This window comes from Trichoderma virens, assembly GCF_000170995.1.
Source record: "Trichoderma virens Gv29-8 chromosome Unknown TRIVIscaffold_90, whole genome shotgun sequence".
Taxonomy (NCBI): domain Eukaryota; kingdom Fungi; phylum Ascomycota; class Sordariomycetes; order Hypocreales; family Hypocreaceae; genus Trichoderma; species Trichoderma virens.
In genome coordinates, this window is record NW_014013659.1 from 518,117 (window position 1) to 542,328 (window position 24,212).

Genomic DNA, 24,212 nt, shown 5'->3' on the forward strand with positions numbered 1-24,212 from the left:
TCATCCCATACACGGAGACACAGAAAGATGCTCCCAGGTCGCTGGCTGTAAAGACCTGTCTGACATGTGTAGGTGCTTCAGCGAGATCCCTATGCTTCTTGTTATGGTTAATCCGCTCTGCTTGAGCAGCTGTATACTAAACCATGAAACAAAATATAGCGTCGCAGACATCTGAAATGCAGTGGATCAAATCCGTGTGCTCGATGCATCACCTCTCAAGTAGAATGCGTCTTCATTCCATCACAGCGAGGATACCACCGTCTGAGACGATCCACGGTTCAAGGCAAAGAACGGTTACCACTGGCAGGCACATCACAGCTGCAGTATCAACCTCCTTCGCCAGGACCTTCAGTGAATGCAGCTCGCGGCAATACGCCGAACCGCGATCAAGCCTCTGATAACGGAGTCGAGTCACATTCATTGTCGGCCAGTTCCCGGCTGAGCAAGCTATCGGCATACGATACGAGTGCGCTTCACAACCAGATTTCGCTGCCGCAGTTGACAATTATGGATGATTCGGACCGACCTTTAACTTCATTTTATTACCATGCATTTGCATCCAACCCGTTTGTCCTTCCACGTTGCCATCTCTCTCAAATTGACGACGCGAAGAGCTTGCATACCTTGGTTACAGCCATGAGGTGGGTGGGCTCTCTGTATATCAACGCATACGCCACTGTCCAAACCGATTTGTATAACGCCGCACATTCCTCTATATATGATGACCAGACGCCGCGTAACGGGTTTCTTGTCCAGGCCATGATGCTGCTTTTGGTGGCATTAGACGGCAGTTGCCAGCGGCGCGAAGCCCTCAGAATATTAAGTGATGTGGAGCTGCTTGCACTGGAGATTGGTTTACACAAACGCAACTTCGCAGCACTTCATGGAAGAGACTCTCGTATCCTAGAAGAGTCTTGGCGACGGACATGGTGGTACCTCTACATTGTGGATGGCATGATTGCGGGCATACATCGCGAAACCAGCTTTGCACTGTTTGACATCTCAACTGATGTGTTACTTCCTTGTGAGGAACACCAATATCTTTCCGGGGTGGGTGAAACAAATGAGACTCTTTATTATTCATTTTACTCAACAGTTTTTCAAAATTTATTATGGTCGAACTAACTGCTAGCTTTAGGAAATTCCAAAGCCGCTGTCTCTACAGGATCTGCAGGATAGAAATTTCGACGAAGACGAACACCAATTCTCGTCTTTTGCACAATTGATCATATGTGGTCAAAATCTCGGTAAATTTTTGCAGTTACCTCCTATATGTAAACCTGAGGACCCTAATGTAAAAGAGTTGGAATTGCTTCTTACGAGTTGGAGGCTGCATCTACCTCACTTCAAACGCCACATGTTACAGCAAGACGGTGAGCTGGACGAGATGATGTTTCAGGCATATATGATAACGCATGCCATACTCATACTCCTATACCAGCCATACTGTCGATTTAATACCACACCAGTCCAGGTAATCGACACCTGCGCGCCGGTCCAGCGGACCTTAAGCAGTGACTACATCGACTATTACACGATTGAGACGATTTCATCAGCCACCGCCATCAGTGCCATGATTGCACGAAGAGAGCCACTGCTCTCGCACACACACTTCTTTACATGTGCCCTCACGCTGTCGTCCATTGTTCATCTCAGCCACTGGGCACTGCTGTCGCCAGATGCTCGTGATTCTGCCTCACGGGAAAGCATTCGCTTGAACCTGGGCGCTTTAAAACTCCGCGCTAGTGTTTGGCCTGCTGCTGCCGAAGCGCAAGCACAGGTCGCTGCCGTAGCCAAGACGATCCATCGAATAAAAAAAACTGAATCCGCTGAATCCAATGTTTTAAATATTTTAATAAATAACAAAAGTATATAAAATAGCTTCATAATAAATAAATAAAAAATGCACAATAAACAAAGTCTAGCACTTATGAACTTTATTAATTTTAAATAAAATATAAAAAATAAAATAATATAATTGATTATTATAACTAAGGGTTAAAATAAAGTGAAATAATTAAATAAACTTTACTTACAGCTTTATAATATATATACTTCATATTATAATTTAATTTTAAAATTTATATTAATTTTTTTTTAAAAAAATTCCTTTATATTAATTTATATTAATACGCCATTCAAAGCTCCTCTCATACGAAAACAAGTCACACCAGCATCAAACTCCTTACGGAGAACATACATGCCGTCCCAATTTCATATAGTACTGAGAGTCGTAAACAGATTTTCTGAGTCACAGGTTCACACTTCGATATCCTTGTCATTTATGCGAAGCGTGAAGCCATATATTCCCCGCAATTTTGACTTGGCTAAGAACGGCATATCTGAGGATATTATCCACGTCTGCCACGCCATTTATGGAGACAAGGAGCGGATGCAAGGCCTTGGTTGCCACGTTTGAACACCAGGGGCGCATTGCCGCGTGGGTTAGCGGTGGTTAATTTTCCAGAACTCTTGCCTTTGCCGCTAAGTCTACTATTATGATGAATCTATAATTCTTGTGACAGAGTCTTGCTACTGTACTCTTTAGCTATAGTTCGCAGGAAGATAAGGTAATGCACAGGGGGCTGTCCTGTAGGTTGCCGACGATGCGTTAAATGTTTAAAAAGTGAAAAAACTATGGGCTAGGTGTGCTTGATGATGTAAGTAGACTAGCCAGTGTGTACGTGATAAGTTTTACAAGTATTACAGCAGAGACCGAAATAATTGTCCAGCTTTTTTTCTATTGAGCCTGTGGCTTATACAGTAGGAATAAGAATATAGCGACAAGTACTATTCTGGATTTCACTTCTGGCTTCAGTTCTGCTCCAAACCGCTGATACATTTGGTCGATACTCTGGAGGCAACCAATCCAGAGGCTTACTGTCTTTTAGAATCCATGTCTTATCAGAGCTTATGCCATAGTAGTATCTCGTGATAAGACTCCTGGTGGCATCTTTATAATGGATGCATTAATTCATAGGACGCATGATCGGTAATAAGACATAAGTTATCCGTTGCATCGAATTCTAGGTATTGTATAGACTGACTACGAGTCAAGGCGGCGCCATGAGACCAATGCGCGTGCGGACAGAACAGAGAAACGGTAGAGCACTTTCTCTTCAATACACGACAACGCAAAGAGGCAACATATCTTTCTACAATCAAAGCCAGTATTAAATTCGCAATCGCCACCGGTCGTCTCGACCCGAATTAGGGAGCCTGTTTGCTCCCTCATACACTAGCCTTTAACCGGCAGATTAAGTAGTTAGGTGGGTGACTATTGGCGAACACTGGCTGTTGTATATCTTTCCTTTTGCTTTTTTTGCTGTCTTTTTGTTCTACTTATAAACTTAAACACAATCACCCCGGTGATTAAGCATATACAACTATATCCATTAGATTGTATGAGTTCCCCTCCGAGAGGCAAATCAACCATCATCTATCAAGCCCTATTTTATACCATTCTCTGATTTAATCAGTTGTCCGTCACGCAAACGTATTCATATCAAAACCAAACACCTCATTCATATTTACATCGCCATCCAACAGACCATCCCAATAGGACATATCCATCGGCACATCCCAAAGCCCCTGATTCATCGTTTGGTTCACAGACATGTCATTGCTCCCCTCACCTTGTCCACCCAGGCTCGCCCCAGGAAAGGAGCTGTTCTCAATTAATTTTCTTACCTCGCAGGATAGCCGGTCAAATGCCACCCAGTGTGGAGTTACTGCCGTCCACTTTAGAGAAATGTCTTTAAGCATCTGGCGACAGTCGTCGAGAGCTTTGATGATGGAGCGGGGCTCCGGAATCTGATCTGTGGCTATAGAAGAAGCGGCGGCTTCATCTTGGCTGCTGAGAATGTTTGAGGTGTGGATTCCACAGTATAGAATCATGAATCCAGAGCGTAGTATATCTTGTATCCACGTCCTACAGAATTACAATTAGTTTCAGTCATCAAATTAAAACATATTCGACGCTTACCATAATGTCGTCTTGACACCCTTGGCCAACAGAGTCTGGTAAAGGAAGATGATTTGAACGGCTGGGTCCAAGCAGTGCCTGAGATATGCCACGTCAGGCCTAAATAAATGCGCCTCCTGGCCAGTCGGGACGACCAATGTAGAGAAAATAAAGAGCTTCTCTCGATAAAAGTTGACTTCCATGTACTCTTTTGTCAAAAAGATACATGGAGAATGGGAGACAGTACTCATCTCCTCGTGTAAGAGACGCCACTGTTCAAGCTCCGCATTGAGTTGAGTGGCGGCCTCTGCCTTGGCTTGAAAGCTAGCGTTTGTGCGTCTTTCGTAGAGCTGTTCGCGAACCTTTGTTGAGATTCTGCGCAGTTGAGCTTGTCGGATGAGCACAGCAACCTCGGCTCTATTAGGTATGCTCGTGTCAAGCCCCTTTTGCAAGTCATCCAGACAGACGTAATCGGGCATCTATGCTCATCTGTTAGCACGCAAGTACACGAAATGCCGTAAATCCCTGAGTACACCCACCTCAACGGTAATGTCACAGTCAGCAATGGCTATAGGCCTTCCCAGTCCACATGCAGCAAACCGCTCCTGAACGTAGCAGCACCAAAACAGCCGTCTCCGCCTTTGTTCAGTTACAGCATCAAGAGGCTTGGAGGGAGCTCTGTGGTATCCGAGCTGAATACATGTTCTCATAGCCTGCCTCGCTAGTTTCCACCTGCTGCCGACTGGATGAAAGATATGAGTCAGCATGGTGTCCAAGGCTTTTAGTTGTGTTACTTACTTCCAGTGGCGTGCTGATGAGCGAAAACGAGGAGTAGCAGGGTGTTTTGGATTTGAGTCTCGCCATCTGTGAGTGACAAGACCTCTTCGGCATACTGCATGGCGGAAGCATAGTAATGGATTGGAGATTTGCTTGATGATGGCCGCCTCGAATATGGCGAACCGACTGCAAAAATCATGAACAGCTGATACAAGTCGTTTTTTCTTTCAAGGGGGGATCCTGAGGAAGAGCGATTGTCATACAAACGCTCGATCTGCTCATAGGCCTGACTTTTACTCATAAAAGGAGAGACTCTTTGAAAGCCTATCTCAAAACTGAAGGTGTTATATTAGCAGGCTGACCATATTGTGCTTAAAGGAGTAAAAGTTGAAAGCTCACTAGGCATCAGTCAGATCGCAAGCCACAGAGAGAGGCGGCAGGTTGTCCTCATCGCTCAGAGAGATCTCAATGCCATCGGTTTGTTGCTGTAGCAGTGATCCCGCTTGGAATCCCATGCCTTGGGGGAAGTGCATAGACAGCGCTGCGGCTACCAGATGCCCAAGACTAGAAGAGGTCAGTCGGTCTAGTTGAAGACTTGATAAGCGAAAAACGGCCATTGACTCACCTAAAAATACTGCCGTCGGTGAATCTGGGAGTCCCTGTAGCCTTAGATGAAGACCCGGCAATAGATTTCACGTTTGGCGAGATGTCATGGCCTTGAAGCTCAACAGGAGTCGAGACATTCGGCGGTACGGCCTGTGAATATGGACTATTGGCCTTGGCTTGAAGATAGGCGGCTCGAAGATAGGCTGCTCGCGCCTTTAAGTCTTCAATGTATCTAATGAGAAATGAGCGATTACAGTTCTGTTATATGATATCCTGCGACCCCTATCTCACCCTCTCTCGTACTGCTCCCCAGAGATCGGATCAATCTCTATGCATGGGGTCTTTGCGCGGTCACAGTTGGCGCAGACTCGAGCATTTCTATCGCACTTGAAAGTGGTAATATTAGTTAAAACGTGCGGTAATCAGAATTCCAAAGAGCGAAAACAGAAAAAGAGGGCGAGTGCATTTTTGGCTGAACCAGCTCATTCTATTCCTTCATTACCTTGAGCTTCTTCGAACGACAATGGGCGCATGCGCCAGAAAAGTTGGTGAGTTGACGCGGCATGCTCAGAAGATGCCAACACTCTGGGGGCCTTGCATCTCCAACCCAGAAACCGGCGAGATTTCCTTTCAACGAACCGTCTGACGCGGATGTTGGTGATGCTGCTTCGGTGAACGCTGCTATCGCCGACCCTCGAGGTTACATCCGTATAATCACTTCCGAGCCGCTAACAGACCGACGGCGCTATTGAATGACTCCAAGTCCAGCATCAGTTGTGGGTGGCGTCTTGTCTAAACGCCTCGTCCATGCAGCACTTGGTGGAAACGCCCCAAACGAAACATTCGATGCGTTGTGCCAGAAACGTCTCTCCGAACAACGGAGGATTCCATCACAGAACAGCAATTGGCGAGATGGCCGAGTTGGTTATGGCGTCAGGTTAAGGCTACCTTAACAGCAATTCCTGGTGGAGCAATCCGCGTGGGTTCGAGTCCCACTCTCGTCAAGCATTTCTTTTTGCGTTTTTGATATCTTTTTGCCATGTCTACTTAACTTATGGCTTTGCTTTACGCCGAGGACCTGGCCAACATACGAGACTCTGAGGTCGCCTGCTCTTCTCTTCATCTCCGGGACTTCCTCTCCTTTTTACATGATTACCTTTTATCTATGAGCATTTTTGGCTATTTGGACCGCTTTTGAGAGCTTCTCCATACAACTAACCAAGAGGACCTATATGCCACCAAGCCAGAACAAGTGGATTCCAGAGATCCGGTTAATGGGAGGATGGGGTAGTTCTCGGAGTTGCGTCCGCATGAAAATTTGTTGTTGGCGGACAGCATTCCGAGACTTGCCTATTTAGGAAACTTTGGTGGATTAGCATCCTCCCCGAGTCCGATCTCGAGGTCTTGGAGAGACGTAAGAAAGGAACAAAAGGTTTCAAAAAGATATGAATCATAACAACATTGAGAAGTATGGTTTGAGTTCTTTTGGAAAAGCAAGATGCCGTTGTTGAGGTGACAGATGCAGTTTCAGCAGTGGTGATAGGCTTATATAGACAGACTAGACGCTGTCCTCCAACGAAGAACAAGCGTAATTGGTTTAGTGGTAAAATTCTCCGTTGCCATCCGAGCAACGTCGGGGAGCCCTGGGTTCGATTCCCAGATTACGCATTGAATTTCATTTTTTGATCATGTTCCTTTATTTTTTGGTTCCATTTCTGCTCCGAATCACCTAACCGATAAGGAGGTGGTTGGTCATTCGGTTTATCCGACTTGAAAGCTAGCAGTATCATCACTGAGTGGGTAGACAATGAGTTTGTAAATTCCAGCAGTATGTATTCGTCTGAGAGCATCTCATCAATTGGAGATGCTCATGTCAACGGACCTCAGAGCATTCCTACAGAATTCGTATAAATCACTTCCGTCAAGAAAGTCGATATTGTGTCGGTAGTCGACATCGGAAGATGTCATCTGCGTGAGTACCTTATCTACAAGCGCGCAGTGAGGGTATAAGCCTGGAAATTTAGTGCTGATAACGGACAAAATCATTTCAACCAAGGACAGAGTCTGAGAAATTTGGCTTATTCTCTGTTTTTCAGGTAACCCATCGCAAAGCAAAATTTGTAGCAGGCCAAGCTGGAATATGCTGTATCCTGTGATCCACGGCAGAGCGAACCATATGGTGACTGAGTTCTGAAGAACTGTCAAGTGGTCTTGCACCACTTTGCTCATGGCTTCAAATGCAGAGCCGGTTCCAGTCGACTTCCTTAGACTCTGAGTTGCAAGCTGGAGTCCAAGCACCCTTGGTAGATAAGATATCTCTCCTTTGCGGTTCAATCTCCTGCGATGTATGTATTCATTGTAGTACGATAGGTAGCCAGCAGCATCGTTTTGGGGGTTGTTGCAAAGCTCATATGCCCAGCTAAACATCTCCACAAGGGATAACCCTTTCTCCCCGGAGTCGGGAGTACAGATATCTGGAGGTTTGACTATGTATGCCTCCCAGCCGGAGGAGATGTCGCGATTTTGAATGCACATTGGCAATCCCAACGCCGAGCTAGTGCAACTGTTTAATCATGCAATGAGATGGTTAGCCTTGAAACCATAGAATGGGGGTGAATCATCTTACAAGTCAAGTACGTAAGCCGCCTGGAATAGCTTTATACCGTCTCCATCGGCCTCTGCTGTTACTCTCAATTCGGGTTGGAGCTGGTGATATCCCATAACAATGCAAGCTTGCATGGCAAGGTCCATTAGGTGCCACGAGCTGCCTGTACTGGGATCGAAGAGTGAACAAATAGTAAGAAGGAGGAGAATCTGCGCCGTGGTAGCCGATTCGTCATAAGAGTATTGGATTTCCATTGCGTGTATGAAATAGTCGGTCGAATTGAGGGTATCAAAGGCGGCTGATGAGTTTATTGGAAGAATGGCCCCAATTGAAAGGATAAGATAGTATATAACGCGGTCCCCAAGATCAGTTTGGCTGCCTACTGCGACTTTGTTTAGTGTGCTCCGAACTATATCTTCAGAGACAATAGGGAATGTCGGGTGGATGTAAGAGAAGTATTTGTTGGCGTAGGAGACTGCAACATTATTGTCCAAGTACTCGCTCAATGCATTTGATCTTGAGTAAACAGAGCTGCCATATGATGCTAATAGGCTCTTCTTTGGAGAGAGATCTAGTATACCACGAGGATCGCAGTTTGCCAGTCGAAGTGCTCTTTGAGTCATCTTTTGCAGGCTATAGAGTTCGCCGCGATAAAGTGATACAGTCTCAACTTCCCTGAGAACATCCAAATCAACAGTATCCATAGATTGCTCCCTGGAAGTTATTGATGGGATGGAGGCTTCAAAGTGCGCGGGAGTTGGATCAATCTGCTGTTGGAAGACGGCGGAGGTTGGATGGAGCTCCGCCGCAGTAGTCTGTAGCCGTGATAGCTGAGTTTCAAGGTTTGATATTTCCTTTTCAAGACTTTGAACGGCTCTACATGATTGATTAGCGTCTTACGGTAGCTTGATAGCGAGCTGTGATGCTGACCCTTCTTGTCCCTCCGTACTCTTGACGACTTGCATGACACATTCCAGACCTCGCCTCATGCACATACCGCAACGAGGGACTTGGCGATCACACTATAACGTATTCGTTATTGATAGAACAGAGACGGTAGGATAGGATAATGAATGGCTAACCTTCCTCTTCCTTTGTCTGCAATTCTGGCAGGCGAGACCACTGCGCGGAGAGCCCACGCTTTCAACAGACTCGTTCATTGTTGGTCACTTGGGGAAAGCTCGAAAATAAAGGATCGCTAGGGACAATATTGATCCTTGATGAGTTTGATGAGTGTGAGAAAGGAAGTCTCAGAAGAGTTGCTTTCATCCATCTGCCATTGCTGTGTAGGTCGTCACGAAGTGTCCAGGAAAGGGGAGGAACAAATTGTCAGTGTTTCAATCCAAAGGAGTCATGACCTGGATTTATCCATCCTGCCACAATATGACAGCTAGGCCTTTTCTCCCCTTCTCTCAGTCTGATGGGAGCAGAGTAAAATAGAGTAAAAGTTCTTGGGGAATTATAACGAACAAGCGATGATTTAAGTGTTAATGGGACAGCACTGACGCTGCAGTCCACTGGAGCCACCAATTTATCTCGGATCAAAGTCCGCCCCGATTAAGTGGCTTACCCTGGAAAGCGGATTCATTCCCGAGGGAGTCTGGGGGCTCGCTGAGCTTGGAATCGCAATTGCCTTTTATGATGCGTTCCCTCTGGTGATTTTGTGATTTTGCCTGTAGTTCATAAATCCAAAAGAATGTTCGCGCAAAACATTCGTATGTGTGCTATGCTATAAAGCAGATTAAGAGGAGAAACGCAGCTAACAATTCGATCATACTCCGTGCTCTTGCTAGATCGCCCGCTGTTGATCAGCATGATTGTAATTGAAACAGTATAACGTACCTAGGTATCTGCATTCACATCTCTTGTTACATCAGCTACCTAGTAGTAATATCTACTAAGATGCTCCCGTGACTTTTTTTTCTCCTTGTCCCTCAATTGCTCTGACAAAGCCAGATGAATATAGAATATTATTTGCTCTAGGGTAAATAAAGCTTGTAGTTCTAAGGCATGGGTCACTGAGCGTATTGTATTGGAGAAAGTTTGAATAGCTTATAAGTTCAAATAAATGCCACCTTCGCCACACCGGATCAACCGGATTCCGATCGGTTCCTTAGCTCAGTGGTTTAGAGCGAGAGATTGCAGTTTCGCGCAGTCATCTCTAGGTCGCGTGTTCGATTCACGCAGGAACCTCATTTCTTTTTGCCGTTTTCTGCAATTCTTTTTATTTTATTTTATTTTTCCTCCTCGCTTTCGCTCCTGCAATGCAATCAATCACTCCCGGTATTTACTTTACTACCTTCTTCATAGCCTGCCCTCCTCCCCTACCATGGCCTATTTAAGTTTAATGGCAAAGTGCTTTGGAGGTACAAGTAGACATAATCGCGAAGAGCGAGCAAACTCAAAACGGGACGGGACGTTGTGGCAGGGCAAAAAGCCCCGGAAACCTCCAAAACGACCTCGGCGCCTGGCGTGCAGTACTAAGTAGGCAAGTAGGCTATCTACCAAATTAACAGCCGACGGCATGTATCGGAATGCCACCGAGTCGTATGACAATTGCTGAGTGGCAACGCAATGATGATGGTGTTTCGCGACCAAAAGGCGAGCGAACTCATCCGTCTCGGCTCGCCCCAAACAATTGGGCTCTGGAGGTCCAATCAGAGCGCCCGGCAATGGCAGGAATGCGATACATCTCATGCAGGTCTCAGGCTAATGCTGATGGAAGCTGTCAGCGGGCGAGGCTGTTGTGACAAGTCCATATAGTTTGCATAGCATGTGAAGGGGGCTGCTTGGACGGAGTACCTAGCCATCTTCCAATGGCTTGGCTGTATGTGATGGTTTCCCTATCGCTGCATGCTGGCTGGGTACAAGCAAGTACTCGTACATGTGCTCTCCGCTTGCATCTCGTCGTAACATGTACTCGTACATTCATTCATATCAAATCGTACATCTGGCCCTATCTACCTAATCTGCAACGCTGCGCTGGAACACTGCGGCATTCCATTGATTCAATCCATCCGTCTCAGCAGCTCTGCCCAGCTGAGATGGCGCATGCCCGTCGTAGGTTTGGGCGGCGCAAAGGCTCAGCAGTTCCTCAGCCCGACGATGGTGGCGGCTCTCAACTTTGACAGCGCTGCTAACATGGCAAGCGAGCACCGGTGAAGCCTCTAAACCTCTAAACGGCGCCCTGTAATTCCTCCAGCCTTGGCAGTTTGGCAGCTTTTGTCCGCTAATTCTCCTCGCAGTGGAGTCCACACACCCCTAGCGCCTCAACGCCTGTAGCACGGCTGGCCTGCGACCTGTAATTTTCCGGACTTGGTAGTGACGTTACCCCTCCATCTCGACCAGACGTAGAACTCTCGCTCCACCATTGCCAAAGCCAGCGCCAGTCATTCTCCACGTCTGGCATTGATTGACCGCGCATCTGAGCGTTGAGAAACACAAATATCCATCATCCTTACCGAACCCTTGAGCAGCACATATAAACCCCCAGCGAGCGCCCAGCCTCTTCCCGCTGCCCGCCATGGCCCCCCGAGGCTTCGAGGATGAGGAGCTGACCATCTCCATGTCGTCCACCCACGTCCGCCGGCACCAGCCGCAGCCGCAGCAGGAAGACGTCGCGACGGCGCCCAAGAACATCGCGCGGGCCGATCAGCAGCCGCAGGAGAAGAAATCCAGGGCCGAGCAGCGCATCGGCGCCTACACCGTTGTCCGCACGCTGGGCGAGGGCTCCTTTGGCAAGGTCCGCCTGGCCATCCACAATGGCACCGGCCAGCAGGTTGCTCTCAAGATCATCACCCGCAAGAAGCTCATCAGCCGCGACATGGCCGGTCGAGTCGAGCGTGAGATCGAGTATCTCCAGCTGCTACGCCACCCGCATATCATCAAGCTGTATGTGACTTCCTCGCCCCTGGCCGCCAATTGTTGCTAATCTGCGTGTTCGTCGACTAGGTATACCGTCATAAAGACCCCGGCCGAAATCATCATGGTGCTTGAGTACGCCGGTGGCGAGCTGTTTGACTACATCGTCCAGAACGGCCGCATGAAGGAGGCAGAGGCCCGCCGTTTCTTCCAGCAGATGATATGTGCTGTCGAGTACTGCCATCGTCACAAGATTGTCCACCGAGACCTCAAGCCAGAGAACCTTTTACTGGATGAGAATCTCAATGTCAAGATTGCCGACTTTGGTCTGAGCAACATCATGACTGACGGCAACTTCCTCAAGACCAGCTGCGGTAGCCCCAACTACGCAGCCCCCGAGGTCATCGGCGGAAAGCTCTATGCCGGCTCTGAAGTGGACGTCTGGAGCTGCGGTGTCATTCTCTACGTCCTGCTCGTCGGCAGACTGCCCTTTGATGACGAGCACATTCCCAGCCTCTTTGCCAAAATCGCCAGGGGTACCTACAGCATGCCGCAATGGATGCCGGCTGGTGCAGCCGCCTTGATCAAGGGCATGCTGGTGGTCAATCCCGTCCAGCGTATGACCATTGACGAGATCAGGGCTGACCCGTGGTTCAACACCGACTTGCCCGCGTACTTGCAGCCTCCCGTCGAGGAGTTCTTCCATACTGGCGTTGATCCCAACAAAGCAATCCAGAAGAGCGACATTGCGCCCAATGCTCCCGAAAAGGTGCAAGAGAAGCTCCACAACGAAGTTACAGAAAAGATTAGCAAGACCATGGGCTACGGCAAGGACGATGTCGAGGAGGCTCTTCAATCTGAGGAGCCCTCAGCAATCAAGGATGCCTACATGATTGTCCGAGAAAACAAGCTCATGTTAGCAAATAGTGAGTCCACATCATTCATTCCCCATTAACCTGCCGCTTGTTTGTAACCAAGCCAGCCGGATACTAACTGCCTTCCAGATCCAGAATCTGGCCTCACTGGTGAGGAAGGCAGTCCTATGATGAGCATATCTTCTACCCGATCCGCCATTTCACCTGGAGGCACATCCCCACGTCCCTATGTCAACAAGGTCGGCATCCTGCCCAGCAGTCTCCCCGCATACCACAAAGATTACATGGAGAGGGAAAAGAATGGAATCGATCACGACCCTCAGCCCCCGGCTATAGCTATTAACGACGAGCTGCCCGCGACTCGCACTGAGGCCGAAAAGGAAGAGGCAGCACGTCGCCTAAATCCTCACGCACGCCCTCTACGCCTGGACGAATCCAGCAAACGCCCGCAAGGAATGACACCAATCACTACACCCGCTAAAAAGCCCAAGCCCGTGCGCTGGCAATTTGGCATCCGGTCTCGCAATGCGCCATGGGAGGCCCTCCTCTGTATTCACAAAGCTCTGCATAAGCTTGGCGCATCCCATCTCCGCGATGAGGGCTATGACGAGGCGCATGGCAGAGGGGACGACGCAGCAAGCCGCGACGGTAGCTTCGCAAACGGTGTTCCTTTAGCTCGCGAATCTAACCTCAATGATACTGATCCGACCAAGAGGTATAAACTGCCTGCAGATCCGTGGCACATCCAAGTTAGATGGCCATCAACAAGTGAGTCTCGATTGAACTTTCACCCCGCCATGCGATGTAACGTTGGACATTTGTCATCTAATGAATTGAACCCAATGACTAGGCATGCAAAAAGAGGCAGAGCGCCGAGAAGACCCCGAAATCAAGGGCGGATCTCCAGACAGCTTCCACGTCTACTCTCCCGAAGACCCGACGTCGCGCAAGGATTTCGTCGCTCTACACATGGACATTCAAATCTATGAGATGGAACAGGGGGTCTATCTTGTGGACTTCAAATGCTCTGGCTACGAAACCCAGGACGGAAGGCTGCTCGAGGAGAAGGAGGTTACCAGCCCGTTCCCCTTCTTGGATCGGGCGGCCAAGCTGATCATGCAGCTAGCCGAGGCCGACTAGGCTTGGCCCAGAATCGCTGCTTTTCTCGGCTTTCTTCCGTGGGAGAACTGGCTGGCTGGTGTCTCCAGAGGTGCTTTGGCTGTGTTCCAGAGACAACGGAGAGGACAACAGAGCGACCTCTAGACATAACCTTCGGGGCTCGTTGTCCTTTTATCCCATGCTGCTGAGCTTTTCTATGACCTCTTTTTTTTGTTCAAGGGAGACGTTTTCTAGGGGGCATGCAACATTAGGAATCAAACATTGATGCTCTGTTTACAGACGCCTCTTGTTTGCTCATCATTTCTTCACATCTTGGTTTTTGCTTCAAACATCCGTGATATTCTGGGTGGGCGTCATATGGTTAGACTGGGTGCGCAGCATTATTGTCCACGCCACGGGGAGCGAGGACGGATCGGTGGCTGGTGGCTGGTGACTTGACGATGATGATTCAACGTTCAGCGCCAATAGCATGCTGACTGCGGTTCAGGGATTTTTTTCAAGCCGTTTGCATTGCTGAATCTTTGGGAAACAGTATCGACTACAAGTACATATTTTTAATGTGTAACAAATTTTTTTTTAACTATGTTTCTGTAGTAGTCAATCTTTTGATCCCAAATCAGGTGTTACGTATTATCCAAGAAACTAAAACCAATTTACTCCTCTCATGCTCTGGAACAGGGTATAAAGATTGGCGGAAGGGGGGTGAAGGAATGGGGGGAGAGAAAATAGAGGTCCCTAATGGAATTGGTCCTCAGTGACTCCTTTACCCATGGCCGCCGTAGAGCTCACTCCACCAGTCACCATCTTTTGCAGCTCATCAACGTAGTTGGCACCGCTCCACTTCTGGTGCTTGACAACGTCGACGCCCTGCTCCATCTCGGGCTCCTGGACAAGCTCACCATACGCACGCATGCCATGGGAGGCGTATGCGCTGGCAAACTGGTGGCTGATGAGAGCGGTCGTGTGTAGACCAGCAAGGGTGATGAACTGCCAGCAGTAGCCCAGGCTTGCAAGTCGACGGATGTAAGTCTCCTGCTCGTCACGAGGCATGGCAGTCTTCCAGTTGAAAGAGGGTGAGAGGTTGTATGCGAGCCTATTGTAAATATTCGTTAGTTAAACAACTCAGAATTATAGAAAAGAGAGGGTAGAATTTACTTCTTCTCAGGCCAAACAGCGTGGACACCGTCGGCAAACTCCTTGGCTTGAGCATAATCGGGCAGTTTGCTCTCCATCCAGACAGCATCACAGAAGGGGCCGTAAGCAATAGCGCGGTTGATGGCGCAGTCACAGCCACCCTTCAGGCGGTAGTAGCCCTCTCGGGTTCGAGGAGCCTCCCAGTCGAAGAAGAGGTCCTTGCCAAGCAGACTCTTGGCGAGAGCACGAGCCTCGGCGTTGCTCTTGCCCTTGGCGCGAGCAAGGTAGTCACTCTTGACCTTGGCTGCGTTGGGGACAGAGCTGGCCTCAATGGCAGCAACAACGGCGTCATCAAATCGTTTCAGGCCAGCAGCGGCAATCCATTGGTCCTCAATGCGCTGAAGCTCATCACCAGTCTTTCCGCCCTGTTCGGCAGCGATCATAAGATCGTTCAAGGGCTGCAGGCTGGGGTTGGTAGAACCAAGGATGAAAGCATGGTCACGAGGATCAATTGTGGTGGTGATGAGAGTTGCAGCCTCGGCATCGGTACGGGCGACGGCGATCAAGTCGGAGCCCATGATATCGGCCTGCGCGCGAATAGCAACCAGACGGTTGATGTGCTCGCTAATGGGGACGAGCACCTTGCCGGCCATGTGGCCGCACTTCTTGGTGCCGGGAGCCTGGTCCTCAATATGGATACCAGCAGCACCCTTCTCAACAAAGAGCTTGGTGAGCTTCATGACGGCAGTCAGACCACCATGACCGGTATCAGCATCGGCAATGATGGGTCGCAGGTAGTCAATATTAGCCAGTTTGGCACGCTGAGCCTTGGGTACGCTCAAGCGTTCCTGGCGTTGCTTTCGATCATGGAAGAGCTGGGCCGTGAAGAGATGGCCGACTTTGTTGGGCACAGTGGTCTAAGAGGAAAGAAATCAGCTAAACCGGATCTTGTGCACATGTCTAGTGATCGAGGGTCTTACGTAGGGGTAGTCAGCCAAATCAGGGCCGGGCTCATCTGACGAAGAGGCGGTTGAAGATGATTGCCAGCCGGAGACATAGACGGTGTCGAGATACTTGGCCATCTGAGTGACCATTGTAGGCTCTAAGCAGCCATAGGTATAACTGGCATCTTTGTTCTACATCGTGTTAATAAATCGCCTTAGGGATATCACCATAGCAAGAATGATTTGCGTGACTCACCTGGAAACGGCCCTCCAGGATGTTCCATAGCTTCTTGGCCTGGGCATTGCTGGGATAGTCAATCTTAAGATGGCCTCTCTTAGAGACGATCTGCTCGGCGGTGAAGGGACGCTTGGTGTGCCTCCATCGTGAATCACGCCACCAATCCTTGACCTGCTGGACTTCTGCCAGGAAGAGGTCGTCCTCTTTGTCCGGGTTCACAGCCGGTGACACCATGTTGTTGGAAGCCATGATGGATGATGCAAGTGGTTACTACTTGTTAGACAAGGAATGGATCAAGCCAATTGAGTAGAGGATGAGGAAACAAGGAGATTCAGAGGACTAATCACCCAACCAAGTTGCTCCAGAAGAGGAAAAAATGATGCGGAAGAAAGATTTAAGAGGAGGAGGAAGAGGAACAAGTTTAAGTTTGAGCCGAGTCACAGGCCACGACCCGTGCTCTCACACAACCATCAAACGCGGCGTCCAGTCATGGCTCCGAGTCCAGCCACAGCAGCTGTCTCTCCCTTTCCCCCATTATAGTATCACCTCGGATCTTGGAGTCTGGCTCCCACGGCTGCCTCTCCACTCGCCTTCTGAGCGCCGGAATGGCCCGACACCTCAGCAAGGCCCAGCCACTTAAACGAGGCATGGGGAGTTGTAGCTCGGCACTCGTGAGGGCAACGACTCATATGCCAAACCCCCCTGCAGCTTAGACAGCGTGACGTGACCGAGCTTCACTGCTGCTAGGCGCAAAAAGCCACAGACGCTGCCAGAGTCCAGATGCGGCGCGGCTCCAGCTCGGCTCAAGGGGAGCTTCAATGGGCGACAGATCGATGGAGTGGGTTAGCCGTCATTGGCCGAGATGCCGACGAGGTCAGCCGTCGGCCCCGCGTTGTCGAGTGGCCTCCATGTGTCCGTACTTTGTGTATAACACCTGGATAGTTCCAGCCGGTAATGCGATTTGGAGAAATCTAGGGCATGCAGCGAGAGAGAGAAAAATCCCACTTATGCAGCTACATAGGCGGTTCTATTTCCTGCCTTCGTTTTCTTTTTTTCTCACTTCTCCGTCTCTCCTTCTTCCCTTCAACGACGCCTCTCCTGCCAAACCATGCGACGCCCAGTCGTACCTTCTTTCCGGCTGGCTTTAAGTGGCGAATCTCTCCACAGCACGCTCAAATCGGCAACTCACCAGCCAATCCACTTTCCCCACGGCCCACCGGAACTCGTTTTTGCATGTGAAGTGACGCATCTAGATTCTACTCTACGGAGTACGTCCAAGTGAGATGCTCCAGCTGATAAGTGCTTATCCGTATATTGGAATGTGCAGTTGAATCGTGATGGTGCTGAAGGAAAATAACTGATTCTGGCCGTCAATACAAAAACTATCAAGAAATGGCCAAACTGCTCTCCATACATCATTACTGTGAATGTTCAATCACAGGCGTGTCTTCAAGCAAGTGTTCCAAGTACGGAACAAGTCGTGTTGCATGGAAATGAAGGAGAGCACACTCGGAGCAGACTCGGCAAAATGATCAACCGCGATATCACCGACCCAGTCTTGCACCAGCAACCCGCAGGCTGGTGCAATTGATGGCAGATATGACTCCTACAGTCCGAGTTTACACGAGCCCAACTATCATCCATCCTACTACGAGAGCCTACCAAGACCATAATCACATGGAATTACATTTACACGCGCGCGAATGAGCTGCATGATCACCCCCCTCATAACGTGTTCGTGGCTACTATACGAGTAATCGGCTAGGTACTATCAATACACGGCATCTACTAGGTATGTCAGACTAAAGGCGTTTCAAACAACGTCATTTTATTGCTTGCTTTCTGTTTTACTTCTTATGTGTTCCAATTGACCCATAGGCTGCCAGGACAGCTCTCACGATGTTTTCTAAGTCAGCGTATCTGTCTCCGCAAGCCCGATTACTTCATATTCCCTTTTCAGCCTTGGCGGCGCATGGGTGGCATTCTTGTAGCCGCGCATCGTGTCGTCTCGGGACAACCACCGCTTCGGTATTGGCCTCCGCAGTCCAGGATGTCACGTCAGAGTCAGGTTGGCCAGGGCTCGTTCGTTGTTCAGCTCAATCGCCTTGATAAACGTTTCGTACGGAGTCAACGTTCCCAGTGCTCGTCGCATATGCGCATTCACAATCTGGAGTCCGTACACATAACTGGCATTGACCCATCCGAACCTATCGCGCCTTTACGTTAGCATCTCACAATAGTATCCAGCAGGGGTAGGTAATGCTCACCCTTCCTTCGCAACGCCCTTAAAGTCTAGGCCTTGGTTTCCATACTCGGCATCAACACGATGAGGGTCAACCGGACGCGTGACATCGTACTTTTCAACCACCACTCCGTTGAAGTCGACAAACGCCTTGGTGATCATGAATAACCATTTATAGGCGAGGCGCTCAGCTTCTTCGGTGAAGCTGTACCGAAGCAGGCCAGTCCAGGCCAGCATCTGCTGCGGGGCCCAGCCGTATGGGTAATCCCACTGCCGGTTGGGGCGTTCCAATCCAATCTCGCCCCGAGACTTCTCCGTTCCAGCCACTACACCACCAAACATCTCGAACCTAGGCAAGCCCTTCTTCACCAAATCGGCTGCCTGTTTGGGCGTTGCAATTCCAGCCCAGAGCGCCCACAAAGTAGTGGCAGTCTCATACGTGCACCTCTGTCTCTTGGCTGTGTCGTAGTCAAAGAACATGCCCTCCTCTTCGTTCCACATCAGCTTGTCCATTGTTAACTTTCTGCGCTTGGCACGTCGGTCCCACACTGCTGAAGACACTGCCTCGCCGGGCTGGTATGGCGTTCCCTGGCAGAACTCGGCTGGAATGACCAACTTATCGCCAAATAGGCTTCGAATGGTCCGTCCGATATCTGTCTCGTACTTGAACAATAGAGAGTTTAGGTCGATAGTGGCGAGATCAGCACAGACGCCCTCCAGGCGGTATGATGTATCATGGCCAGATTCGCGGACGGCACGGTCATGCAAAAAGTACTCGTCAAGCTCAGGCTCTTTGATCTCACCGTAGTTGTAAGCTCGAACAAAGTCCTGGAACTCCATCTTGTGCTTCTCAATGTAAGGCTTCAAGATGTGGACGAAGTGGGTGGCCTCCGTTTCGGGAGGCACTCCTAGACCCTCTGGTCGGTACCTTGAGAGGCCAGTTACCGGATCCAATCGAGGCTCGCTGGTCCAGACACTGTGATACTCTTTGATGGCTGCGAGGATGGCTCGTCTCAAAAACTCCTTGGAATCCGGCTCATGCTTGATCTTCTCGTATACTCGAAGAGCCATGTCCGTCAGGAAAGGAGGCTGAGATCGGCCAAGATAGTAGGATCGAGTGGCATTGAGAATCTTGCCATAGTGCTCGATGCAGAAGCAAAAGTTGAGCACCATAGCCTTGGCTAGGTCGACCCTTTCATGGATCAACAAGCCGAGAGACTCCATGTAGCTATCCCAGCCATAGAGTTCGTTGAAGCGGCCACCAGGGACGACAAAGGGAAGCCCCTTTAAGCTTGTCGTCTTGTTACCTAGTTCATCTTCCTCTTCCACCTTCTCCACAGCCACAGCCAGCAGACCCGGCTTGTCGTTCATGTCACGAATCAATTCCGGCGTGATCTTTTCTGGCAGCTGCTGAACGTCAAGTCGGAGCTCTGGCCTGTCAGCAGCAACCTTTTGATAGTACTCGTACTGCTCAGGTGCTCCAATGGGAACATAGATTCTCGGGCGAGGGTCGTCTGTCCAGTCCTTAGGGTCACGAGCAGCAATCTCGATACTAGATGCGTCTATGCGCCTGGTAAGACCATCCCAGAAATGGTCTCGGATCAGACGGGACAAACGATCAACAGGGTTCTCGTTCAAGCGGCCTTCATCGAGGATGATTTGCTTGCGTCCATACTCCTTGGCCAATGTCAACTCCTGTAGGAGATTCGACAGCATGTACGTTCCTCGAACTTCGAATCGATTGTGGCCAGCTGAGGCAGCTGTTCTCAGGGAAATGACTTTGGGGCCATTATCCTCAATCGTGATTTGCATATTTCCATCAGTGTCCTCCTGGTTCTTTAGGATTTCCAACGTGGCATCAACTTGAACGAGGAATCGGCGACCCGTCTCCATGGTGCTCTCATCTACACAAATATAGTTAAAAATCTTGCATCCCACTTCCCCATTGATATGGGAAGAGACGACTAACCGTGGCTTCCACGCCTGAACGGCTCTTGTGCCCCCATCCGCTCCAGCTGCTTCACCAAGCTGTTCTATAGCAAGCTCCATTAGTTTTTTTTCCCTCTCATTCTTCTCTAGTATTGATTAAGGACCTACCTGCGAGTAGGTTCGAGTTCGGACTCCATAACGGTTGCTGTGCCGCTCCTCGGACGCATAGTACGTCTTTGCATCATCGTAAACCCCGTACTCCTCAGAACCGCGAGAGCGGTGGCCAGAAGTGCCTTGCATGTGGAATATGTATGTGCTGAACGCTTATCGAATCGGCTGGATTGGCTTGGATGTGACGATGGAGGCTATCAGGGTATCAATTAGGACGGTGGTGGTGTCGTGATGGACCAGTAGAAGAAGGGTCGGAGAACCGCAGCAGCTCTGGTCCAACAGTTCCGGGGGATGATAAATAACTTGAGGGCTCTGGAGGTGACACCGATGGCCGGTCTGGAGAAGTCAGCAAACAGGAATGCAAAGTACAGGCTACTCCGGCTCGCATCGCATCAGGGGGGTCACGAGCGTGGGCAAGCTCCCATCTCCGTCACCACCTTTCCAGTTACTGCAATGACCACCACTACAGCTTGCATGGACCCTGCGGGGCAGAAATTTGGGCGGCCAAGGGGCGAAGCTGGACGTACCGGTACGTGGCGGCAGGGCCTGAGCTTGCGCGGCGGCGAGGTAGCTGTAGGTATCGGCAACGGGGCGATCTGGTAGAGGGCAAACGACTGATAGGAATAATGATACAACTGGACCAAGGGCTGATGTCGAGGAGCCTTGATCGACGGAGGGGAAAAGGCAGAGGATGTTGCATCAACCCGACGCTGCTGCCAAACCAGTTACGCAGCTGTGGGTTTGAGCTGCTTGCTGCTCAACTCAATTCGTTCACCGCCCACCCCACTGTGGCACCTGCACGGGATGCGTGCACATACAAACAAGTCATTGGAAGGTGACGATATGACGCATGTTGCTGTGCCGGCCAACAAGGGCCCGCTGATAGCGACATCGAGATGTCTGGCGTCTGCTAGAGCCCCCCACGTTTCGGCCCCTACAGGGCGCTGCCCCCTTTCGCAAGTGAGGAATTTACAGGGCTTGCAGCGCCCTAAGGGTCCCCCTCATTACAGTAGCACCCGACATCAATTACGGAGTACAGGTCAGCGGTCCTGCCGGGATTGATGACACTCCGTAAATTGCCATTCATGGCCGTTCTGAAGCCCGCTAGAACATCAAATCTATCCACTGCGGTCCACCGTTTGCGGCAACACAACACGAGCTAGCCTTGAAATCTTATGGATTGAAGCGATTGCCAAGGACCAAGAGCTGGGAGCCTTGAGCCTTTTGTGAGTATTTGGTACCTGTGCGTAGTGCGAATGACTGACAAAATTACATGTAAACACCACTTAGCGTCCTTGTACTCCCACGACATCCCGCTCAGGGGCTTGCACCGGACTTGCGTTCCCCCATCCTTCCGCCCTCCTTTGCACAAGGATTCCAAGACCGAAAGGGAAAAAAGGGGGGGGACGAAGCCGAAAACACGGGCCTCACAGGTACTGTCTACTTCGTACAAGACGGGCTGTTACACGTTATGCTTACGATGCTCATACACTCATACAGCGCATCACGCTCAGCATCAGCCCCCTTGCATCTGGTGATGGCCTCCTGCGCTCGAATGTTTCCACCAAATGTTGCCCTTGGGCCTGCTTGGACTCGTGCCACATCAGCCTACATCTACACCGACTGCGCGTCGTACCCGTACATGAGGCGTCTATATGTTGTCAGCTCAATGTGTCCGGTTACGCTGGCTCAGATTTTAGAGGCCCAAAGTATGACCAACTGTATACATGCAAGATAGGTGGTGTACTTGTATGAAAGTAATGGTGGAATCAAGAGTCAGATCCAATCTCACCGATGTTACCTCATTACCAAGGTACAGGTACTGTTGCCGCCTACCTAGTTCCCCGAAGACATCGATGAGTGGTCTGATCGTCGCACCAACGCTCTGTGCCTAGTAGTTCACTGCCTCAAAGAATCATCCGGTACGAAGTAGGCTATCAAATATCAAGACCGGAAGGCTCATTCAGTCAAACACCTACGGCCAACCGCTTTACAACTAAAACTCTTTTTGCTCACAAGACGTACACAAAGTTCAACTTACGTTATAGTATTAATACTTGGTAGACTATCAGAGCCCCTTGTAGAGTCAAACCAAAAAGCCAAAAGTATGATAAACGAAAGACAGAACTGCCGTTCGGGGTATCCCTCGTTAAATGTGTTGAGATAAATGAAGAAGAAGAAAAACGCCAAAAATGGTATCTCATGAACAATAACCTCAACGTGCAGCGTTGTCAGTCGCTGTTTGCTGCTGAGTCGTCTTTGGTCTCGCAGCCAAGCGGCTTCTCCGTTTTGCAGCGGTTTCCGCATCCCACAGACCAGCAAAAACAGCCTCGCACTCGTCCTCATCCGAAGAGTCAAACTCGATTTCACTGTGCTCTTCACCATCGTCATCGTCTTTGCTAATTTTGTCTTCTTTCTCCTCCACTTCATGTATGAGCTCCTGGCCCTCAGAAATGGGGGTGTCTTCCCAGCTCCGGTGTGTCACCACCCGTTCCGTCTCCAGAATAAACTTGCCCACCTTGTACTTTTGTGATTCCTCCTTGGCATCCACGTACTTCCAGCCAAGCTTGCGCGAGCATATCCCGCAGCAGATATCCGCCACCACGTGCCACCCCGTAACAAGCTGTCTGTTCTCGTTCTTGCCGATGCGGATATTCAGCAGCGCTGAGTCTGCTGGAGGGGGCGAGATTAGATACGCTCGGCCGTAGCGACCAGTGAATCCCTTGGAAATGATTTGCGACGTGAAGGCTATGTCCGTTGCACAGCTTGAGCAGCGCAGCGTATCCGCCGCCGTTCGAGAGAGCCGTCGGGGCTCTGCTGAGCTTCTCAGGCTGTTGAATGCCGAATCGCCATCTGGGGGAGAGCCGTCCGGCGTGGTCACTGCCGACGAGGCGCCATCACTACGGCTGCTAGACGGTTCCGACCCCGTTGATGCTGTTGACGATGTCGACGACGTAGAGTGGCGGCGATGCCCAGGAAAGGCGAATTTGAAGCTCGGTAGAAGGTAGCTGGGAAATATCGGCTTGGTCGCCGAGATGCCGCTCTCTCGCACCATGGCCCGAATGTCTTCCTCGAAAAAGAAAGCCTCCCAAATACCTCCCGCCATATAGCAAGTGGTAAGTCCAAGAAGGTGAAAGAGATGAGGTGTTCAGAGGAAGAAACGGTCAGAGTAGAGGAATAAGGAATCCCGGCCCAGATGAGGTGCCACCGCAGAGCTTCCCTGGTGGCTTGACCCGACCGCCGACCGCCCAAACTCTCCCTGTCTTGGAGCTCACCTGCTGCTCGTTTATGCGCAAGTATCTGGCGAGTACCGCTATTGATTTGATCGATCAACCACCAACCCCGCAGACAACTTAAGTACTATCCATGCCTTAGTACATGTCAGGTATTCCCTCCTTTCTGTTGCACTGGCGAAGCAGCCAGGTAGATACATATAGGTACCCAACTTCGGATTCATACGTCAGTGCGGTATATGTAAGATGCCTCCAGTCTCCTTCAAAGCTATTTGCTCCTATTATCACAAAGTATCGCCATGCTCTTGCTTGCAATATCGCGTAATTCCCGCTCTACATGTATTCCCTCGCAATGACACACGCAGCCTAAAACTCCCCAGACACCTGGCAAGACCTGGATAGAGCAACTAATACTGCTTGAGTTGCTGAACCGTCCGCCCGCCCGCGATTGAGGGTCATGGGGCGTCAAAATGCCCTTTAGTGATTAGCGGCCAGCCGCAGCGCCGGTACTTGT

General features: G+C 49.9%; 7 protein-coding genes across 7 annotated transcripts; 2 read left to right on the forward strand and 5 right to left on the reverse strand.

Annotated features, from left to right (window-relative positions):
• Positions 1-159: 159 nt before the first annotated feature.
• Positions 160-1,876, forward strand: TRIVIDRAFT_162381 (uncharacterized protein; the record flags this gene model as incomplete). The annotated part of the gene is made up of 2 exons (XM_014095250.1): positions 160-1,050; positions 1,139-1,876. Coding segments are annotated over 2 exons (1,629 nt in total), but the record flags the coding sequence as incomplete, so codon positions are not given.
• Positions 1,877-3,486: 1,610 nt separating this feature from the next.
• Positions 3,487-5,912, reverse strand: TRIVIDRAFT_65719 (uncharacterized protein; the record flags this gene model as incomplete). The annotated part of the gene is made up of 9 exons (XM_014095251.1): positions 3,487-3,591; positions 3,691-3,931; positions 3,986-4,443; positions 4,504-4,706; positions 4,763-5,076; positions 5,141-5,305; positions 5,367-5,579; positions 5,639-5,733; positions 5,850-5,912. 9 exons carry the CDS (start codon positions 5,910-5,912, stop codon positions 3,487-3,489), a joined length of 1,857 nt encoding a protein of 618 aa, XP_013950726.1.
• A 1,164-nt stretch (positions 5,913-7,076) lies between these two features.
• On the reverse strand, positions 7,077-9,112 carry TRIVIDRAFT_80369 (uncharacterized protein; the record flags this gene model as incomplete). The annotated part of the gene is made up of 5 exons (XM_014095252.1): positions 7,077-7,116; positions 7,230-7,910; positions 7,974-8,828; positions 8,883-8,974; positions 9,035-9,112. The coding sequence occupies 5 exons, from the start codon at positions 9,110-9,112 to the stop codon at positions 7,077-7,079; spliced, it is 1,746 nt and encodes a 581-aa protein (XP_013950727.1).
• Positions 9,113-11,517: 2,405 nt separating this feature from the next.
• TRIVIDRAFT_40990 (uncharacterized protein) lies at positions 11,518-13,828 on the forward strand (the record flags this gene model as incomplete). Its single annotated transcript, XM_014095253.1, has 4 exons — positions 11,518-11,843; positions 11,904-12,739; positions 12,818-13,456; positions 13,539-13,828. 4 exons carry the CDS (start codon positions 11,518-11,520, stop codon positions 13,826-13,828), a joined length of 2,091 nt encoding a protein of 696 aa, XP_013950728.1.
• Positions 13,829-14,363: 535 nt separating this feature from the next.
• Positions 14,364-16,640, reverse strand: TRIVIDRAFT_75395 (uncharacterized protein; the record flags this gene model as incomplete). The annotated part of the gene is made up of 4 exons (XM_014095254.1): positions 14,364-14,900; positions 14,963-15,858; positions 15,922-16,077; positions 16,142-16,640. The coding sequence occupies 4 exons, from the start codon at positions 16,370-16,372 to the stop codon at positions 14,543-14,545; spliced, it is 1,641 nt and encodes a 546-aa protein (XP_013950729.1).
• A 1,297-nt stretch (positions 16,641-17,937) lies between these two features.
• On the reverse strand, positions 17,938-21,127 carry TRIVIDRAFT_88054 (glycoside hydrolase family 37 protein; the record flags this gene model as incomplete). Its single annotated transcript, XM_014095255.1, has 5 exons — positions 17,938-18,330; positions 18,391-20,269; positions 20,335-20,398; positions 20,463-20,801; positions 20,993-21,127. 4 exons carry the CDS (start codon positions 20,592-20,594, stop codon positions 18,177-18,179), a joined length of 2,229 nt encoding a protein of 742 aa, XP_013950730.1.
• Positions 21,128-22,498: 1,371 nt separating this feature from the next.
• On the reverse strand, positions 22,499-23,568 carry TRIVIDRAFT_216997 (uncharacterized protein; the record flags this gene model as incomplete). Its single annotated transcript, XM_014095256.1, has 1 exon — positions 22,499-23,568. One exon carries the CDS (start codon positions 23,518-23,520, stop codon positions 22,681-22,683), a length of 840 nt encoding a protein of 279 aa, XP_013950731.1.
• Positions 23,569-24,212: the final 644 nt, after the last annotated feature.